The 17,337-nt window shown below is 35.2% G+C and overlaps 1 protein-coding gene across 1 annotated transcript in view; it reads right to left on the reverse strand.

Moving 5' to 3' along the window:
* LOC110443074 overlaps positions 1–1,396 on the reverse strand; it is a 38,089-nt gene extending 36,693 nt beyond the window's left edge. Inside the window, exons 1-2 of the mRNA XM_021487055.1 lie at positions 1,285–1,396; positions 322–555 (exon numbers count right to left, since the gene is read on the reverse strand). Coding sequence (XP_021342730.1) covers positions 322–555; positions 1,285–1,381 — 331 coding nt within the window. The 5' untranslated portion in view covers positions 1,382–1,396. The remainder of the gene's footprint in view (positions 1–321; positions 556–1,284) is intronic.
* Positions 1,397–17,337: the final 15,941 nt, after the last annotated feature.

A 17,337-nucleotide genomic window follows, 5' to 3' on the forward strand; every position in this document is an offset into this window, starting at 1 on the left:
ACAATGCAATTTTGATAAAATATCAATCAAATGATGGATAGATATGAACTCCTTGTGCGGTGATGATATTTTCCATTGCAACATATTTATGTCATATTTTCAATTCAATAAATATGAAACGTACTATTTAAATTTCAATGTGACATTAAGAAATAAAAGCTGAATTCATATAAGTCGTATCACCTGCCACTGATGGAAACTCATCATGTCTCTAAACAACATACGAACATTCTTACGACTGGACATAGGTCAACTGAATATTAGCCGCGTTTTATTTATTGTTTTCTCTGAGAAAGTACGCCTGATGACGTCAGAACTTACACATGGTTTTCAGGGCATATAATGTGCCATTATAAGGATTCGCATCATCGCATTTAAACGCGATGGCTGTTCCCTGTATGTTCGATTTATTGGTACATGCACACTCTTTGTCCCAAACAATAGAGTAAAAACCGTTTTCAGCAAGACAGCGTTGTTGGCAGGTCAGTTCAGTGTTACCAGAAACCGCAAATGTCGGGATTCCCGTCACGTTGAAGTCCGTATAGCAGTAGCTAGCTGTAATGATAAATATTGACATGAGTGTAACTGACGTGTATTTCCTGACTCGCTTTTGACAGAGTAAAACACATATTTTTTAAAGTTTCCTCGGTGAGTGTAATTCTCATCACTTTTCATTTTTTTCAAAATTTAAAATATCTGAATCGATACTTCGATTCAGCAAAGCATCAACAAGATACTACAACCCAGATGGACATCACAACCAACCAGACCTGTCTCCTTTCCATCACGTCGTTATTTAATTGTCTATAAAGTGATATCTACAATCATTGTTTTGCTCTTTGTCGTCTATTCGCATCCATCTTGTTTTAATCTTAAGCGCTACGTCGATGTTTAGCCATTTGATAGAGTTATATTTTATAGTATGTATCTAGAATATGACATTTCAGATAAAAACATGCAAACTGTCTTCAAATCTCCACCTTCAGCCGGGTTTTTGTTTTGTGCAGATCCTTGATATAAAACAAGCAAAGCAAAAAGTAGATAAGCCCTCATAAGAATTTATCAAAGGAAGCCAAAGAGTCGAACCTCGTTTGTGGACAGTTACAACTAATCCAGGTACATCATACAATTTAAACGGTCTGTTCGGGCATAGGTACATGTATATTTCTATATTCAAACGTGCTCCTGTAAATCGTCATTTTTTTACATGTTTTCCCGGGTACGGAGTTGGCTAGATAATACATGTTGTAAGCAGGCATCGTACCAAATAAAACTTTGACTCACATATAGTTAGATAGATAGATTCCTGGTTGCTTTCCCCTCCACAGTAGGCGAAGTGTGTATCCGCAATCACTAGAGGACACGTCATGTTGCAGCGCATGTCATCCACAGCGGACACGGTCGGGTCGATGTAGTTCCCACAAAAACAGCTGCCATTGGCGCTTGCTGCGAACCGGAAATCGAGTGATTTACAGTAGTTGGTGCAGTATAACTGACCAGTCAGCGATGTATTGGTAATAACCTGCAGTGCCCCTGCTGTGTAACATCCAGCATAAAATCTTGATTCTGAAAAATTGAGTGTTTACATTTAAAAGAACATACATATCAAGTCACAGTTCCAAAACAGAATAATTGGATATTTTTGTAGCACACATTTTTGTGGGTTTGGGTTTACAAATATAGCAAGTGATATACCAACAAAACAAAAATGAGAACATTTTTTGATGACGTCGTGCACAAAGGACATGTACCCCTTTTATTTTACAAAAAGGGCATCTGTTAAACTTAATGGCAGTGTTCAGCCGAGACTTTTGGTATAAGAAATCCTAGCACTATAGTCGATGTTAGAACACTTGATATGGAAATATATCCGACGTCCATTGTCGTAGTAGCGTCGTTATTTGAAAGAATAAATGAGCCCTGTAGAAAGGTTCGCCTAGTCTACATTTGCACGTCATTACACGCGCGCTAAATCTTTAAACATGACGTTTGATTGATCAATATTAAAAGTATTGCGTCATTCATAAAGGAAACTATTGTTGTTGTAAATAAAAATGAAACAGGTTTTGTGTCATAGGAGTTTTCATTTCTAATTTTAAAATTGAATTATATAGAATGGACAAGACAAAAAATGAAGTATGCAGAGTGAACATCGTTTGTCGGTCTCTACATCAATAGACCGATTTCTGATCTAGTCGAGTCCTTAAATAAACATGTTACAAAATATAGACAAATTTATGTAGCTGAAAAAATATGAAATAATAAAACAACTAATTTGCATTTCAGTTTTGAAATCAGCTTATGATATTGATACGTACTTCTACATCTTTCCGGTGGAGTCACACTCCACTGACCCGTCTCAGTACAGGTAGTAGTCAATTGAGGTGGCCATACTAGACTCTCTATTATGAGGTTGTACCCGGCCGTACAGTTGAATGTAACGTTTTCCCCGTATGTGTAGGTCCGATCTACCACCAGGTTGCTAAACGAGCTTTCAACTGGTGTCAGTAACGGGCACGTCACAACTGTATATCAATCAGATAAGGTGTTTACAGAACGAGTACAATGTATGATTTCAATATAAATAAATAATTTTCAACAATACCCATACAAATAAATATCCAATTGAATCGAATTGGAAGTACATACATGTATGACATTGATTAAAAATGGCATGTGATTCTATTTCATGAATCTTCGCGACTTCGTTTCTGTTTGTTGAATACGTGTATGTGTCATACAGTAAAACAACTATACATCGTTGATGACTTAATTATTTTCCAAGATTTGGCGGGAGATCTTATGATGGCGCCATATTTCCTGCAGCACACGTTCGTTCATCAATGATTCCTAGTTTCGCTCTCAGTTTGTCCTGTGGGAATCCATGATGGTTTGTGTTTGATTTTTGTCCTCTCTTCTTCTGGTGTTTTGTGTGAAATTATACTGTGGTATATATGTTGTTGTTTGTATGTGAGATGTAAGAATTGGTGGAAATGCTGTGAGTGTAATACACTGGAGTTATATCATTAATATGAGATTAAATGACAAAGATAATACATGGACCCTAATATATTTATCAAATATTTTCAAATGCGGAAATAAACCCATCAACGAATAAGGATCTGAAATACTCACCATCGCATCGCTTGTTATGATAGCTGGCGTAGGGCTGACATTGGGATTTATTTTCCTGACTAACAAACACACACTGACATGTGGCGTTGGTAACCAGTTCCTGGGAAGTGTGATTGACAAACAGGGCGTGGCCCTCGTCACATTTGATCGTCACATTTGTTAGAACTTCAACGGCATCCGAGTCAACGGACATATGCGATTTGGCAAGCTCCGTAGTATTGAAGGTACACTGCGGAACTGTAAAATAGGAAATATACATCAGCGTCAACATATAAAAACACCCCAAAATCAAACTCCGTACTTTTGAAGGTACATACATCAGCGTCAACATATAAAAACACCCCAAAACAAAAGGAAAAGCATTGGATATAAACAAAAAATATTGAAATGAAAATAACTTAATGATATATCGAAAATATTATTATCATAGTTATTTATCAGATAGAATCACATGCGGATTAATTCTAATATTGTTTTTTAGCGAATAACTTCTGCGAATAATGCATATTTCTTCAGAAACATCTAAATATTTGAACTCTTTCACAAAAAAGAACGACAGTGGTGCTTTGTGGCATGGTAGGTTTATTTCATTCAAGTAATTGCAGTTTAATTTAAATATATTAGGGTTATTTTCTGGATTATTTGTTGGTTTTTTTTAATTTCTGTTCTTACTGTTTTTACAGGATTACAATTTACCAAAAGAACAAAATCGTTAAAAATCATGTTATTTTATTTAAAACAATTTCTAATCAATAGCATTAGAACTAATCAGAATCGTTTTAAAATTATTTCAAACAAATAGCAGAGATTATGTGTTGCGAAGCTTCTATGTTGAACAGAATGGGTAACATCCTCAGTAACAATTAACTGCTTACAAAGTAGAAGCAAAATAAAATGGTAGTGCTGTCATAATTATTTCGTGTTTCATGAAAATAGTATACGCGGAACTCACCTAGATGATTAAAAATCTCTCTGATAATAGTCATAAAGGTAGTTACAAAAAAATATTAAAGTAATTTGTATATGTTTATATACTCAAGTTTTCATTAATTTATATATCTATATATTTACCTGTGATGTTAAAACATAAGGATCGCAATAAGTCAGAGCACGAGACGGCGAACCATTCACCATTTCTGTTGTTCATAGCGACACAGTTATCAAACGTCGAATTGTAAGAAGGTTCATTTGCAGCCCACCGTGTGAAGGTCGGTTCATCATAGGGAGGCCTTCTGGCTTCCGTAGCATTGACGGACTTCAGTATGTAACCCAAGTGAAGTTTTTCATCAACAGCAAGCCTGAAATATCATCACGACATTAAGATTTCCAATTACTTGACACTTGAATCAAGTTTGATACTTAACCATTTAGAACAATAATGAAAGAATACAACTATATTCTAGCGATGTCCTTAACCTTATGGTTAGCGTTCCGAAATCAAAATCAATAATGTTACTAAAAATGACCCTTTCTAAAGAGCAATTAAATTTTTAAATAGGAACGGTGACTTTTTCTTTTGGTCTAACATTACTTAACACGAATTCTCGTTAGCGATATCAAAGTATCTAAAACTTTCAACAGGTGTGGAAGTGAGCCTTCTAGAGTGATGAACACAATTGACGGACGAGAAGTAAAGATAAAACCCGTCTCTGTTTCATACTTGGGATATAATTACGTATGTTATGGCAGAACAGACACGAGAGAGTATTATACTGTACCCTGGGTAGTTCACTTGTAGGTTGGATGCCAGTGTGTTGAGAACTGTGCTGTCTGGAATATCGGCCAGGTAGCCATGTGTTGATTCACACGACGTTTTAGCGTCCAATGCTGTCTGAAGGTTGTCGTGTAACCAGTAACACAGCATACCCTGGTCGCTATAAGTCTCAATGGCGGGAGTGGTACACGTGGAGCCGTCAGTCGACTGTGGTAGTAGATACACTACAAGGGCTACAACAATATGAAGTGGTGGAAAAGTATAGGTATTTACAATTGACTCAATATTAAAGGTGTTATATATGTATATGTAAGCAACGAAGTAATTTACAAAATTTAGCGAGCACATGGACAAAACAATGTCAAATGTTTCGAGTCAATCTGCCCATTTACCAAGATACAGTCATGCACAATTGGAAAAACATTTAGCATGGAACAATGATATCAGAAATAATTGAAAAGCTTGTGATTTATTTATATAATAATTTATATATGTATTACATATGGTTTGGTTTTCCTTGATTCCAATTGGCTAATTCCTGGTCTCAGATTCGCCAATATATAGCATATCGACCACATGTTTCTATTTTTGTCATATCGACCTAATGCACTAGAACCGGAATTTCATTCCAAAATCCACCCCCTGATTCTCATGATTGGAGATATGATATGTAATAAAATAAATACGGGCATTTGTCTCGGTCAGAACGCGTCCTCGGTCGATCGATAACCCTTTAACAGGTTCATATAATAACGTATCGACCTCGACAAAGCCCATAATTGATAAATATCTAAAACCTGTAAAACACATGCTGCTTTTTAATTTTGTGATTTATGCTGTTTAACTGTTAATTCAATGAACACGATCGCCTTTGTCTCAGTTGACAATTTGATGTTTGGCCTTAGATTAATGTTACTGTTTATGCAAACATTTAAGATGAGTTGATGTTCACCACAAGCCTCCTGATACCTGCTTGTTTGAGAATCGCTGAAATCCAAATTGTAACTATCAAGATTTTACCTGTCCTGGTCCAGACATAAATGTCCTACGTCTGAAAGTATTTATTGTGAAATGTATGAGCCGACTTTTTCACTTGAAGCAATTTCTAACATAATTGAGATGCCCTGTTCAACATGAAGGCCGCCTTCGTCTATCGCGTCCAAGCGGTTTGACCGGTAGAATGACAGATCTCAGTGATTCGATGTTGCTTTCTGGCAAGCTTTGGCGAAAACTTTTTAGACCTAAATTAGCATTCGATATTAATGATGGCTGGATAGTTAATATTAAGCATGAGTTGTCTATTCTTGGTTTGGAATATATGTTCGAAAAATAATTTACCTGTTTACGTTGCTATTAAGATTATAGAACAAAGAATTTTAGATAATTGTAGACAGAATATGTTAGCAAATGTATCAAGGTCATCTAAAGGTTATCTATATACCAGCACCTTATTAAAAGTGTTTGTCTTCAATTTTACTTATGTAAATCAATAGAAACAAAGTACAAACGTCTTATTACATGTTTAAGATTGTCGTCTCATAATTTAAATATTGAAGTGGGTAGACGGAACAGTGTTGTTCGACAGAATAGATCGTGTACTCGCTGTGCTTCTGGTGATATTACAGTACTTCTGCGATAAATGTCTACAAAATGATAATAATTTACAGCAGCTGATTAGAAAGTAACCACATTTGTATTCATGTCGTTACAACAAGTAATAACAGGTCAATGTCTTATTTTGTTTACACACGTGCTAATACAGCTAATAAATAATACTTTGTGTTGTATGAATGCAAGATTTATGACGTGTTATGATTTCATTATTATATTGTTTTGTCGTTATAGATATGAAATGCATTGTTATCTTCATTTGGAGAGAATAAAGGTATATTAGTACATGTAATAACATTCATTATGGTCATTTTTTTTATCTTCACTGCAATAAAGATATAAAATGTAATTTCTTCACATGTGAAGTTATCACCTTTAGCGTAGTCTGATCGGGACGATTTTCTGTCTCAAAAGGTCTTAAGTTTTGACTTAACAAATGACATCGTGAAAATTGACGTCATATGTGATTGGCTAGCCAAAAATCTAAGTCAAAGGCTGCTTCATGATCCCGGAGCCAGATGAAGAGACGGCGGAATAAGTGGTTTTACAACATACTTTATGGTATTTACATAACTGCAGAATTGATATAATTCTTGTTTGGAAATCGTTCCAGATAATAGAAGCAAACGACAGAGTTGCGTTGAGTAATGTTTGGTTGTGTCTGCACATGTAAAGCCTCGTGTCCTTCCAATCATTTGCCACCTTACCAACCTATTTCCATATTCCCTTTTGATCTTTTGTTACTTTTCGGGTCTTGTTAACGTTTTTATCTATATATAACCCAACTCCTTATATAATCAGTATTTTGATGAGGGAAACAATGTTTTTATAAGGAAGGTGAATTGTATGTAAGATACATATGTCGACGTATCATGTGGTACGTATTTCCCTGAGAGTATGGGCAGTTACGTATATTGCGTCGAAAACCTATAGATTACGCTGTACATGACGTTGCTAAGTAACGTAACTATAGGATATTGTAGGGCTGGAACAGTTCGATGTGTACGGACTTCAGCACCCTTTGCGATATTGTTTTTCCGCTGTTACATTACAGTTCGCTAACATATTCGTTGTAAAGTATTTGGTTGCAGTCTACTTCTCCCGAAAATTTTAGCGGCAAATTAAGATAAAAGCTTTAAACTTTTTTATTGACAAATTAATACAAAACGTAGTTTTGAAATATTAATGTTCTTCCTTAAATAATGCACTTTTTGGTTCAATAGATATAAATTCATAAGTGACATTTTCAAAAGACGTTTTTCCCTACCTAATAGAAAAAAATTGTAAATGAATGAATGAAGTGGAGCGGACATGGCAAAGTCAGTGATTACTATGATCGCTCGGCTGTGTTATTGTTCAATCATTTAGTGTCTTTCATTTACAGAAAGAAAAATAAATAATTGAAATAAAAAAAGATGATATAGATAAACATTTTATATGGATTTATTGTTTTCTTTACAATTTACACCCTTTATTTCTTTATTGTTATTTTATACTTGATAAATGAGGGTTATTGGATACGAAATAGAAAGAAATGAAAATCTAATTAATAAGTAATAGAAACAAAGCAAATAAAAAGTTTTAGCAAAACCAAACACCCGTTAACAAACTGTACAACAATAACATGTACATGTACTACCAGAAATACTTACCAATGAGAAGAAAATTAAATCTCTCGAGGCGGGCATTTCCCATCGTTTCTCAAAAAATCACCATCCAATTTGCATTCATATCTGTATACTTGAAAATTGCGCACGTGACTGTTCAATTGGAAAAGATTGACACAATAAATCTGGTAACCTTCTAGCTATCCATACGTGTTTAGAGTCAATTATTTTGATTAAGTAAGGAGTTGTTTAAACTTTTTGTTTAAATCTTAAATACCCAACTTATAATTGATCGAAGCTTTCTAACTGGAAACGCACATTTCTGGCCTTGTCAATTAAACCTTCTTCGCTGTTGAAACCTAACACCAATTAATACACCCCGGTAAGTTATTGTCCGGTTCGTATTGAATTATTGCTTCTGATTACACATGACAATGTAGAAGTAATCAGTGTAAACCTGCTCACATCAACACTCGCCAAGAGTTGTATGGGTAGCAGCAATGGCTACAGGGTAGTTAAACGATGCGGACAATCGAAGTCTGTGTCGTCTGACGAGTCCATTATCAGAGCTAATAACTCATTTAGAAGACCTGGACTGAATCAAGCGCTAAAAGGATCCTGAGTGATTCATTGATTAAAACTAACGATTCAGTTTCGTTGTTTTTATACTGATGAAATATGAAAAGATTTTATTGATTATCTTCGTTCTTGTATCAATGTATAATGAATAGAAATATTTTGACTACAAAAGTGATATAGAATAATATGCTATGATTTTCTTTGGTATGATGGAATCACATGGAGAAAGATAATTGGCCACACATGTTTGTGAAATAATTCGACACTTGTTTTGACGACATCCGTTTCATGTGAAATAAAATTAAGACCTTTGCACTAAATGAAACCAAGGTGTCACAAAATCAGATAGGGTCGGGAACAGGTCAATTGACAAGACATCGTACAAACAGTCAATATCACAATAAAACTGTGCCCAGGGAAGTCTTGAATGCTGGGTATTTTTCTGTTTAATTCAACACCACTGGAAACATTAATTGTTTTCTTCGTGTGTACGAAAATAACTGACCGAAATCAAGGCCCTGGACAGCATTAAGCTTCCTTAAACAGACAAAGGTTAAGTTATAAGAGTAAAAGTAAGTTTATTTATTTTGCAATAATTTCTAATTAATGTTTTCCAAATTATGTTAATCACTTCTTTCGGCCCAGACGGAAATACCCAGAGAGTGCTAACGTGGGAGGAAGCTGGAGTATATTAATTTAATTATTAAATTAATACAAATGTTATCATCGGAAAATTCGAAGGGATTGTGCAATAGAGGAACGCCATAACACAAAGTACGAGCAAATTATTTAGCAGATAATCAATGATTGTATTAATGGAAATAACAGTTGTAGGTAAGTTTGAAGTACATGTTGCATCTATGAACTGGTCATGATCAAGAATTACGAATTATGAATTAGACCTTCCCGGAGAAAGCCCCATGCTGTCGGGCAGGTGACCCATTAACGTTCTGAGACCGACCAGGAAATCAAATCCTGGCCGACTTAGTGAAATGCGAGTGCGCTATCCACCACCCCAATAATCACTGAGAGAGACCTAGAAACGCTTTAATAAGGATGAAGACGCTAAGTAAATTTTGATTTTACTCTTTTATGTATTTTTACTTAAAGCTAACAATGCAAGTTTAAAAAAAATAACTTAAGATTATAAAAAAGGGTTTTCTTTCTGGTTTTGAGATCTTCCCCAGTGATAATCTCTTCCGGCTGTCGTATCGAAGGAAGCGTCGATTTTTTTTTTAATGTACTTGCTTGGTAACGAGTATACGACTTGATGCCGTGACGTTTTGAACTATCTTGTTGGACCAAGCTGTATATAAGATAAAGTTATAGTCTCGAAATTACTTAACATGCGGGCAGTACATTGCTGCTGCCGCATGCACGACCCAGTGGTGGAGAGCTTATGACCATAGACGGTCATGCAGACGCCTTACGCACTAAGTAACCGCGGCCTGGAAATCGGTACTTTGAAATCAAGTCTGCTAATCAATGCTGAGTCTCTACAGACTACGAGCCAATATCAAAAGGATTCTTGATTAAAGATTTGTTTTCCAAGTGTAAATTTACTAATTGTGATTAAAATAAAATTAATGCGTGTATGTGACTTGTTTGATGAGGATCGTTTTGAATACTTGAGCGTCGACGTATTAATTCGTCGGCTACACTAATCAATAATTTCCATAGAAGTTAGCAATAACTGAAATGTCACATAAGCTAGCAATAAGATTCATATCACAACTTGGACGAACAACTTTGTCTTTGAAGTGATATGCTTCATAAAAGTCAAAAACTATTCAAGTTTTCAATGCATGCACCGGGCCAATGTGCATAGCTTTAGGCCCCGTGACTGCAGGAATCGTATACCGTATGTTAGGTAAAACGCGTTTAGGAGCCCGGATGTCGGAATAAATTGTTTGTAATTGCTTCTTCATGATTGGTATTCTATACAGAAACATAGTAAGGTAATACATAGCTGTAGATGAGCGACAGGGGTATAAAGAAAGACGTTGCGAGTGTAACAGCTACACTTTATCAATAGTCGGTGTATCAAGAGAGACAACGAAAGTATATGTAAAACAACCGTAGATGAATTGTAGATGTATCAAGAGAGACACCGAAAACATCTGTATAAAACAGTCGATAAATACTGAACAGTAGAAAAATAATCGGTGTATCTGTAGAGCCAACGAACGTACCCGTATAAAACAGTAGATAAATAATCGGTGTATCTAGAGAGCGAACGAACGTACCCGTATAAAACAGTAGATAAATAGTCGGTGTATCTAAAACAGTAGATAAATATTCGGTGTACCTAGAGAGCGAACGAACGTACCCGTATAAAACAGTAGATAAATAGTCGGTGTATCTAGAGAGCCTACGAACGTACCCGTTTAAAACAGTAGATAAATAGTCGGTGTATCTAGAGAGACAACGAACGTAGCCGTAAAACAAAGGTTGATAAACAAAATCTGGGTGATGTAAATATAAAATTTACAGTCATACACTTGATGTACCAAGAGGAGATGCTGAAAGCATATAAACGGTGTAGATAAACGGTAGTCGTGCTATGATTAGACACTGTAATGATAAAAGCTGTTAGTAATAAAAAGGAGCTGTGATAAGGTGAGACCCATCTTCACTAGCCAAGTGCTCGCTTCGTATACACTCCACTTACCCTTGGCGGATATAGCCGTGTTTTCATAATTCCCCCCACTGCCACCTAGCGGATATACCGAGTTATCGCTCTTCTCCCATTTTTTTAACCAATCAGAATGGATCGAGTGTATACGAAGCGAACACTTGGCTAGCGAAGATGGGTGAGACACTGGAAGAATGAATGTCAACTGTGTAAAGAAAGACAACGCAATGACAGAAAATGCTGTACCAATTTAATTGAAATAAATGTTCATTGAAAGCGTTGTTTAGCGACCACAGAGAAATCTTTCGAATATGTAGGGCCTCTAATATTATTTTTCATGCGTTCTTGGAAAAGGATACCCTAAGCAAATTTAACCTCCCCGACCCTGCAGATGGTAATGTTTGTACACTTTTATTTCTACCCGGTCAAACTTGATTTTTCCGGAAACAGTTTTATTAGCCAATAATGTTTATGTCACACAATGTTTGATTACGTGTACATAAACGGAAAATTGAGTGGTCAAAACAAGGCAGAGGCGGAGCTATAGGGTGTAGTATATACAGGATGTGTGGGCACTTTCGAGAACAACATTTATATGTTTTTACATTAAAACAGATATTTGAAAAATACTACGTAGGTACAAATGTAGGTGACTAATGAAGTCTATTGAAGACACACCACTACAAGGTACATTGTATATCTACTGTTGTATACTGTCAAAACAAAGGACTAGGGGCGTTACGCTTAATTTCTGGCCCCATCATGGGTTTTGCATAAGTTGTTGTATTCGTAATTTGGAATAAATAAAGCACGCAAATTTATGCGAAATTCATGATTACTAGTGTACCATGATGATTTGAGAAGCTCGTGCGCATGTGACAACAATTTTCGAAAAAAATCTTTATAAATATGACACATGCGCTAGAACAAAACATGTTTCACTATTACAGCATTTCATATATGCTTTAGTGTGCAATGTTACGGTAATATTGGTTGGTTGGTTAGATGTAGTACGTCGTCTTTCACTGTGTTCAGACTGTACTATTACACTATGTTATTGTTTTTAATTTCTGAACACAATACACCTATTTAAATGATTCAATCTTTTTTTTCATTTTTTTTTCATTTTATTTTTCCAAAAGTTTACCACTTATAGGTACAGGATATTACTACAACCATACATATTCAATACATGCTTACCAGGGCGGTAGTTTGTATGTGTAAACAAATAAGTGGCATGTATTTTAAATAAATGATGCACTAGTTATGAAATAAGTAACATGTATTTGAAAGAATGTACATCAACAGTGATATACTAGTTAAAGAAAAAGTAATAAAAATAATGTATTGAAGGAGAACGCATTGTTGTTGGTTCATACATTTAAATTTGTTTTCAGATTATCTCTCAACATAAATTATTTTTGTGCAGAAACTTTCCAAATTTGCATAATTCAGATGTATTGCTAGAGTTCAAAAGACTGATGCACTTAAACATGCTGGGTTTCAACCAATAATATGTGAATATGTCTATGTATCTGAAAAGATGGACATTTAAGCACAAAGAGGTATTCGTCCTCAATATCTAAACTGCATAATTTACAGATTCTTAGGTTCCTTGGTACATTTCTATATCTACCTTGCTCAATTTCTAACTGGTGCTGGACATTCTGAGTTTCGTAATGACTTTTCTGTACTTGAATTGGATAGGTTTCCCGAGACAAATTTTCATATCAAAACTTTGTGCATATATTAGGTGTCTATACATACTACATTTGGTCGATTCAGCTATATGACTCCTTATTTGTGTGTGTAACATTTTATACGATGAATAATTTAAATTGAATCATGAAAATTCAAATAAATTTGATTATTACAAACCAGCTCATTAACGTTTCGTCTCTATACAAAAATTGACGAAATCACGTTGTCATTTTGCTAAATCGAAAGCAGCGTTTCTTTTACCCAAATTATAATTGAGAAGCAAACTATAGTATTTCCGTTTCTTTATTTTGCGGCGAGATAAGGATTATGATCGTCTTTTTATCCTTTGTGTCGAAATAACGATGATCTGCGGGTTGAAATATTTTCGCTGTTTGTTATTTCTCTGCGAAAAGAAATCTTTACCGGAACGAAAAGACGAAAACATCTGTTATTTCATTTAAGCAACCATACCACTTTTGACAATTTGAAATTACGCTGAACTTACATCAAATGTCGGAAAATAATTCAGCTTCATTCTGTTTCCACATCATCTGATCATTGATTATGGTTATTTCACACATTTTTTATTTAAGCTTAATTCATATCAATGTGCATTGTCATGTTTCTTACGCTATTCCGTTTTGTCACAGACGTGAAGTAGATATACAACTATCGATGACCAATGACGCCAAACTACCATCCATTATTACATGTATGTATGACTTTGGAGACCGCTTTGTATCAGACACTTGGGAGTCAACGCTCTTCCGTTCCTGTTTGTGACTTATGACGTCCCCCAGGTCAGCACAGGGCCATTTCCGTAAATCATAAAGCAATCGAGATGAAATGCCTGGTATCGTTCACAATTAACAATCTGTTGATCAATGCAAAATGTATCAAATACGCCAATTTCTTGAGGACATACCCATTGTGACATTTTAAGTGCATTTACCTTTCGTGCCGATGCAATTGTCCTTGATAGCCAAGTCCACGGAGAATACCCTCTTTAAAAGGACAATGACGTAAGGTATAAAACGAACAAACATCTCTTTGTTGTATAGAAACAACATCGATCAGGGTCATCAAAGGAGCATTATCGAAAAACAGCATTCTCCTACTGTGACAGCGATAATAAAACTATATAAACATGTTTATTTTGCAGTAAAATATTGTGTTATAGCATATTGATTTAATAGGATCAATATTTATGCTGGTAAAATGTTGACGCACGTCTGTCGATCTTACTTGGATAGACAGACGATGAGCACGGGAACTGATACTTGTGTGAACAAGCAAATGGAAAATGGTTTCTATTGCGCAGTTAGAATGATGTGGTGTAGTAAGGCAGGAAGTGAACACTGAAGTCCGGTATGCTGGAGAAGCGTTAACAACACAGATTGAAGAAGGCGTTCATAGAAACCTAAAACACAATCTGTTATTGAAAAAAATAGTAACCCTAATGTTTTACGTCAACTACAATGTACATCATCGGGGACGCCTGTCTTATTGTGGTAGGTTTTATCATAGAGGTTTGATTTGCAATTAATAGAATACTATTTTATAGTACAAATTATATCAACAAATACCGCCATGCAATTAAAATTACAGTTTCAGTTAGAGAGCCAATGTTGGATACAACGAATGAAACTTTCAATAATTAAAATATGTTGATGAAAGTACACAGATCGGTATTTATTATGAGATAAATAAGGGTTACCTGTTTATTATAATATGTCCTCTATATTAGTAAAATGTGTTAGTTTTACATTATATTTCTTGAAACATAGTAATATAAATTAGACATAAATGACATCTAAAATATAAGTTATGAGATTGCTGAACATATTACATGCAATTGTATTGCAGAAGACATCGAATATCACAGAAAGAATAACGCCCATGCTTTGAAGGTCTGACCTACATACATGCCCATATAACAAAGTATAAAAATTGCCAGGATGTACGCTAATATAGCATAAATTAAAAACTAGTTTCTTTATCTAAAAGTATGAATCACAGTAGTGCTTTATAGCTCTATTTGTTAAACTTTCGCTCTCTACACGCGTTGACCTTACATCATTTGGAAGTGCATTCTAAGTTAGCCAATTTGATAAAACAAAGTGACTAGAATAAAAGGTTGTCCTGTGCTTAGGAATGTTCATCATATTCTGTTCAGTCCGTCGGGTAGCTCTGGAATGGACACTGTTTACATGTTTAAAACAAGAACATAAATATTCAGGAGCAAGTCCGTGTACACATTTAAAGGTCATTACAGACTTTCTATAGTTTATATACAATTTTATAGGCATCAATTTCAACACAGAAAACATTTCTTTTGAAGGAGTTTCAAATGGAACATCTAAAATTAGGCGTGCTGCACGTTTTTGTAATTTATTTAACTTGTTCATTATATTGTCAGTACAGCCGTCCTACACTGTACAGCAGTATACAAAATCCGGAAATACACATGAATTAAAATATTTCAACTTTGACGACGGAGTAGCCCTTATCCACAACTTACTCCGAAAGTCTTCTCATTTTAAAAATCAAATTAAGTTTATTTTCACTTAACTTACAGCGCCTCTGTTTAGTTGTTAAAACCATACATTTTGTCTTACCTAAGTTAACAATCATTATATTGTCAAAACACCAGTCTTCCACTTTCTTTAAATCATGTTCTAAATTCGCTCTGACAAGATTAACTGTTTTACCAGAAGCAGGCAGCGTAGAGTCGTCTGCGTACATGTCTGTCCTGCAAGCAGTTATTTACGGTAAATCGTTGATAAATACTAAAAACATTAAAGGACCAAGAATCGAGACCTGAAGTACCCCATGGGTTATTCTCTTGGCCTCAGATAGATTTCCTGAAAAAGAGACTTTTTGATATCTATCACTCGACCACTTAACATGTCATATTGTCCCATTAAACATGTCCTATTGTCCCACTAAACATGTCCTATTGTCCCACTCAACATGTCATATTGTCCCACTAAACATGTCCTATTGTCCCACTAAACATGTCATATTGTCCTACTGAACATGTCTTATTGTCCCACTTAACATGTCATATTGTCCCACTAAACATTTCATATTATCCCACTTAACATGTCCAATTGTCCCACTAAACATGTCCTATTGTTCCACCTAACATGTCATATTGTCCCACTAAACATGTCATATTGTTCCACTGAACATGCCATATTGTCCTACTGAACATGTCATATTGTCCCACTTAACATGTAATATTGTACCACTAAACATGTCCTATTGTCCCAATAAACATGTTTTATTGTCCCACTAAACATTTCATATTCTCCCACTTAACATGTCATATTGTCCCACTAAACATGTTTTATTGTCCCACTAAACATGTCATATTCTCCCACTAACCATGTCATATTGTCCCACTTAACATGTCATGTTGTCCCACTAAACATGTCCTATTGTTCAACTTAACATATCATAATGTCCCACTAAACATGTCCTATTGTCCCACTCAACACGTCATATTGTCCCACTAAACATGTCCTATTGTCCAACTAAACATGTCATATTGTTCCACTGAACATGCCCTATTGTCCTACTGAACATGTCATATTGTCCCACTTAACATGTAATATTGTACCACTAAACATGTCCTATTGTTCCACTTAACATGTCATATTGTCCCACTTAACATGTCATGTTGTCCCACTAAACATGTCCTATTGTTCAACTTAACATATCATATTGTCCCACTAAACATGTCCTATTGTCCCATTAAACATGTTTTATTGTCCCACTAAACATGTCCTATTGTTACACTAAACATGTGCTATTGTCCCACTAAACATGTCATATTGTCCCACTAAACATGTTTTATTGTCCCACTAAACATTTCATATTGTCCCACTTAACATGTCCAATTGTCCCACTAAACATGTCCTATTGTTCCACTAAACATGTCATATTGTCCCACTAAACATGTCCTGTTGTTCCACTTAACATGTCATATTGTTCCACTAAACATGTCCTCTTGTCCCACTAAACATGTCATATTGTCCCACTAAACATGTCCTATTGTTCCACTAAACATGTCATATTGTCCCACTAAACATGTTTTATTGTCCCACTTAACATTTCATATTCTCCCACTTAACATGTCATATTGTCCCACTAAACATGTCATATTCTCCCACTAAACATGTCATATTGTCCCACTTAACATGACATATTGTCCCACTAAACATGTCATATTGTTCCACTGAACATGCCATATTGTCCTACTGAACATGTCATATTGTCCCACCTAACATGTCATATTGTCCCACTAAACATGTCCTATTGTTCCACAAAACATGCCATATTGCCCCACT

The sequence above is a fragment of the Mizuhopecten yessoensis genome, unplaced genomic scaffold, assembly GCF_002113885.1.
Source record: "Mizuhopecten yessoensis strain PY_sf001 unplaced genomic scaffold, ASM211388v2 scaffold716323, whole genome shotgun sequence".
NCBI lineage: Eukaryota > Metazoa > Mollusca > Bivalvia > Pectinida > Pectinidae > Mizuhopecten > Mizuhopecten yessoensis.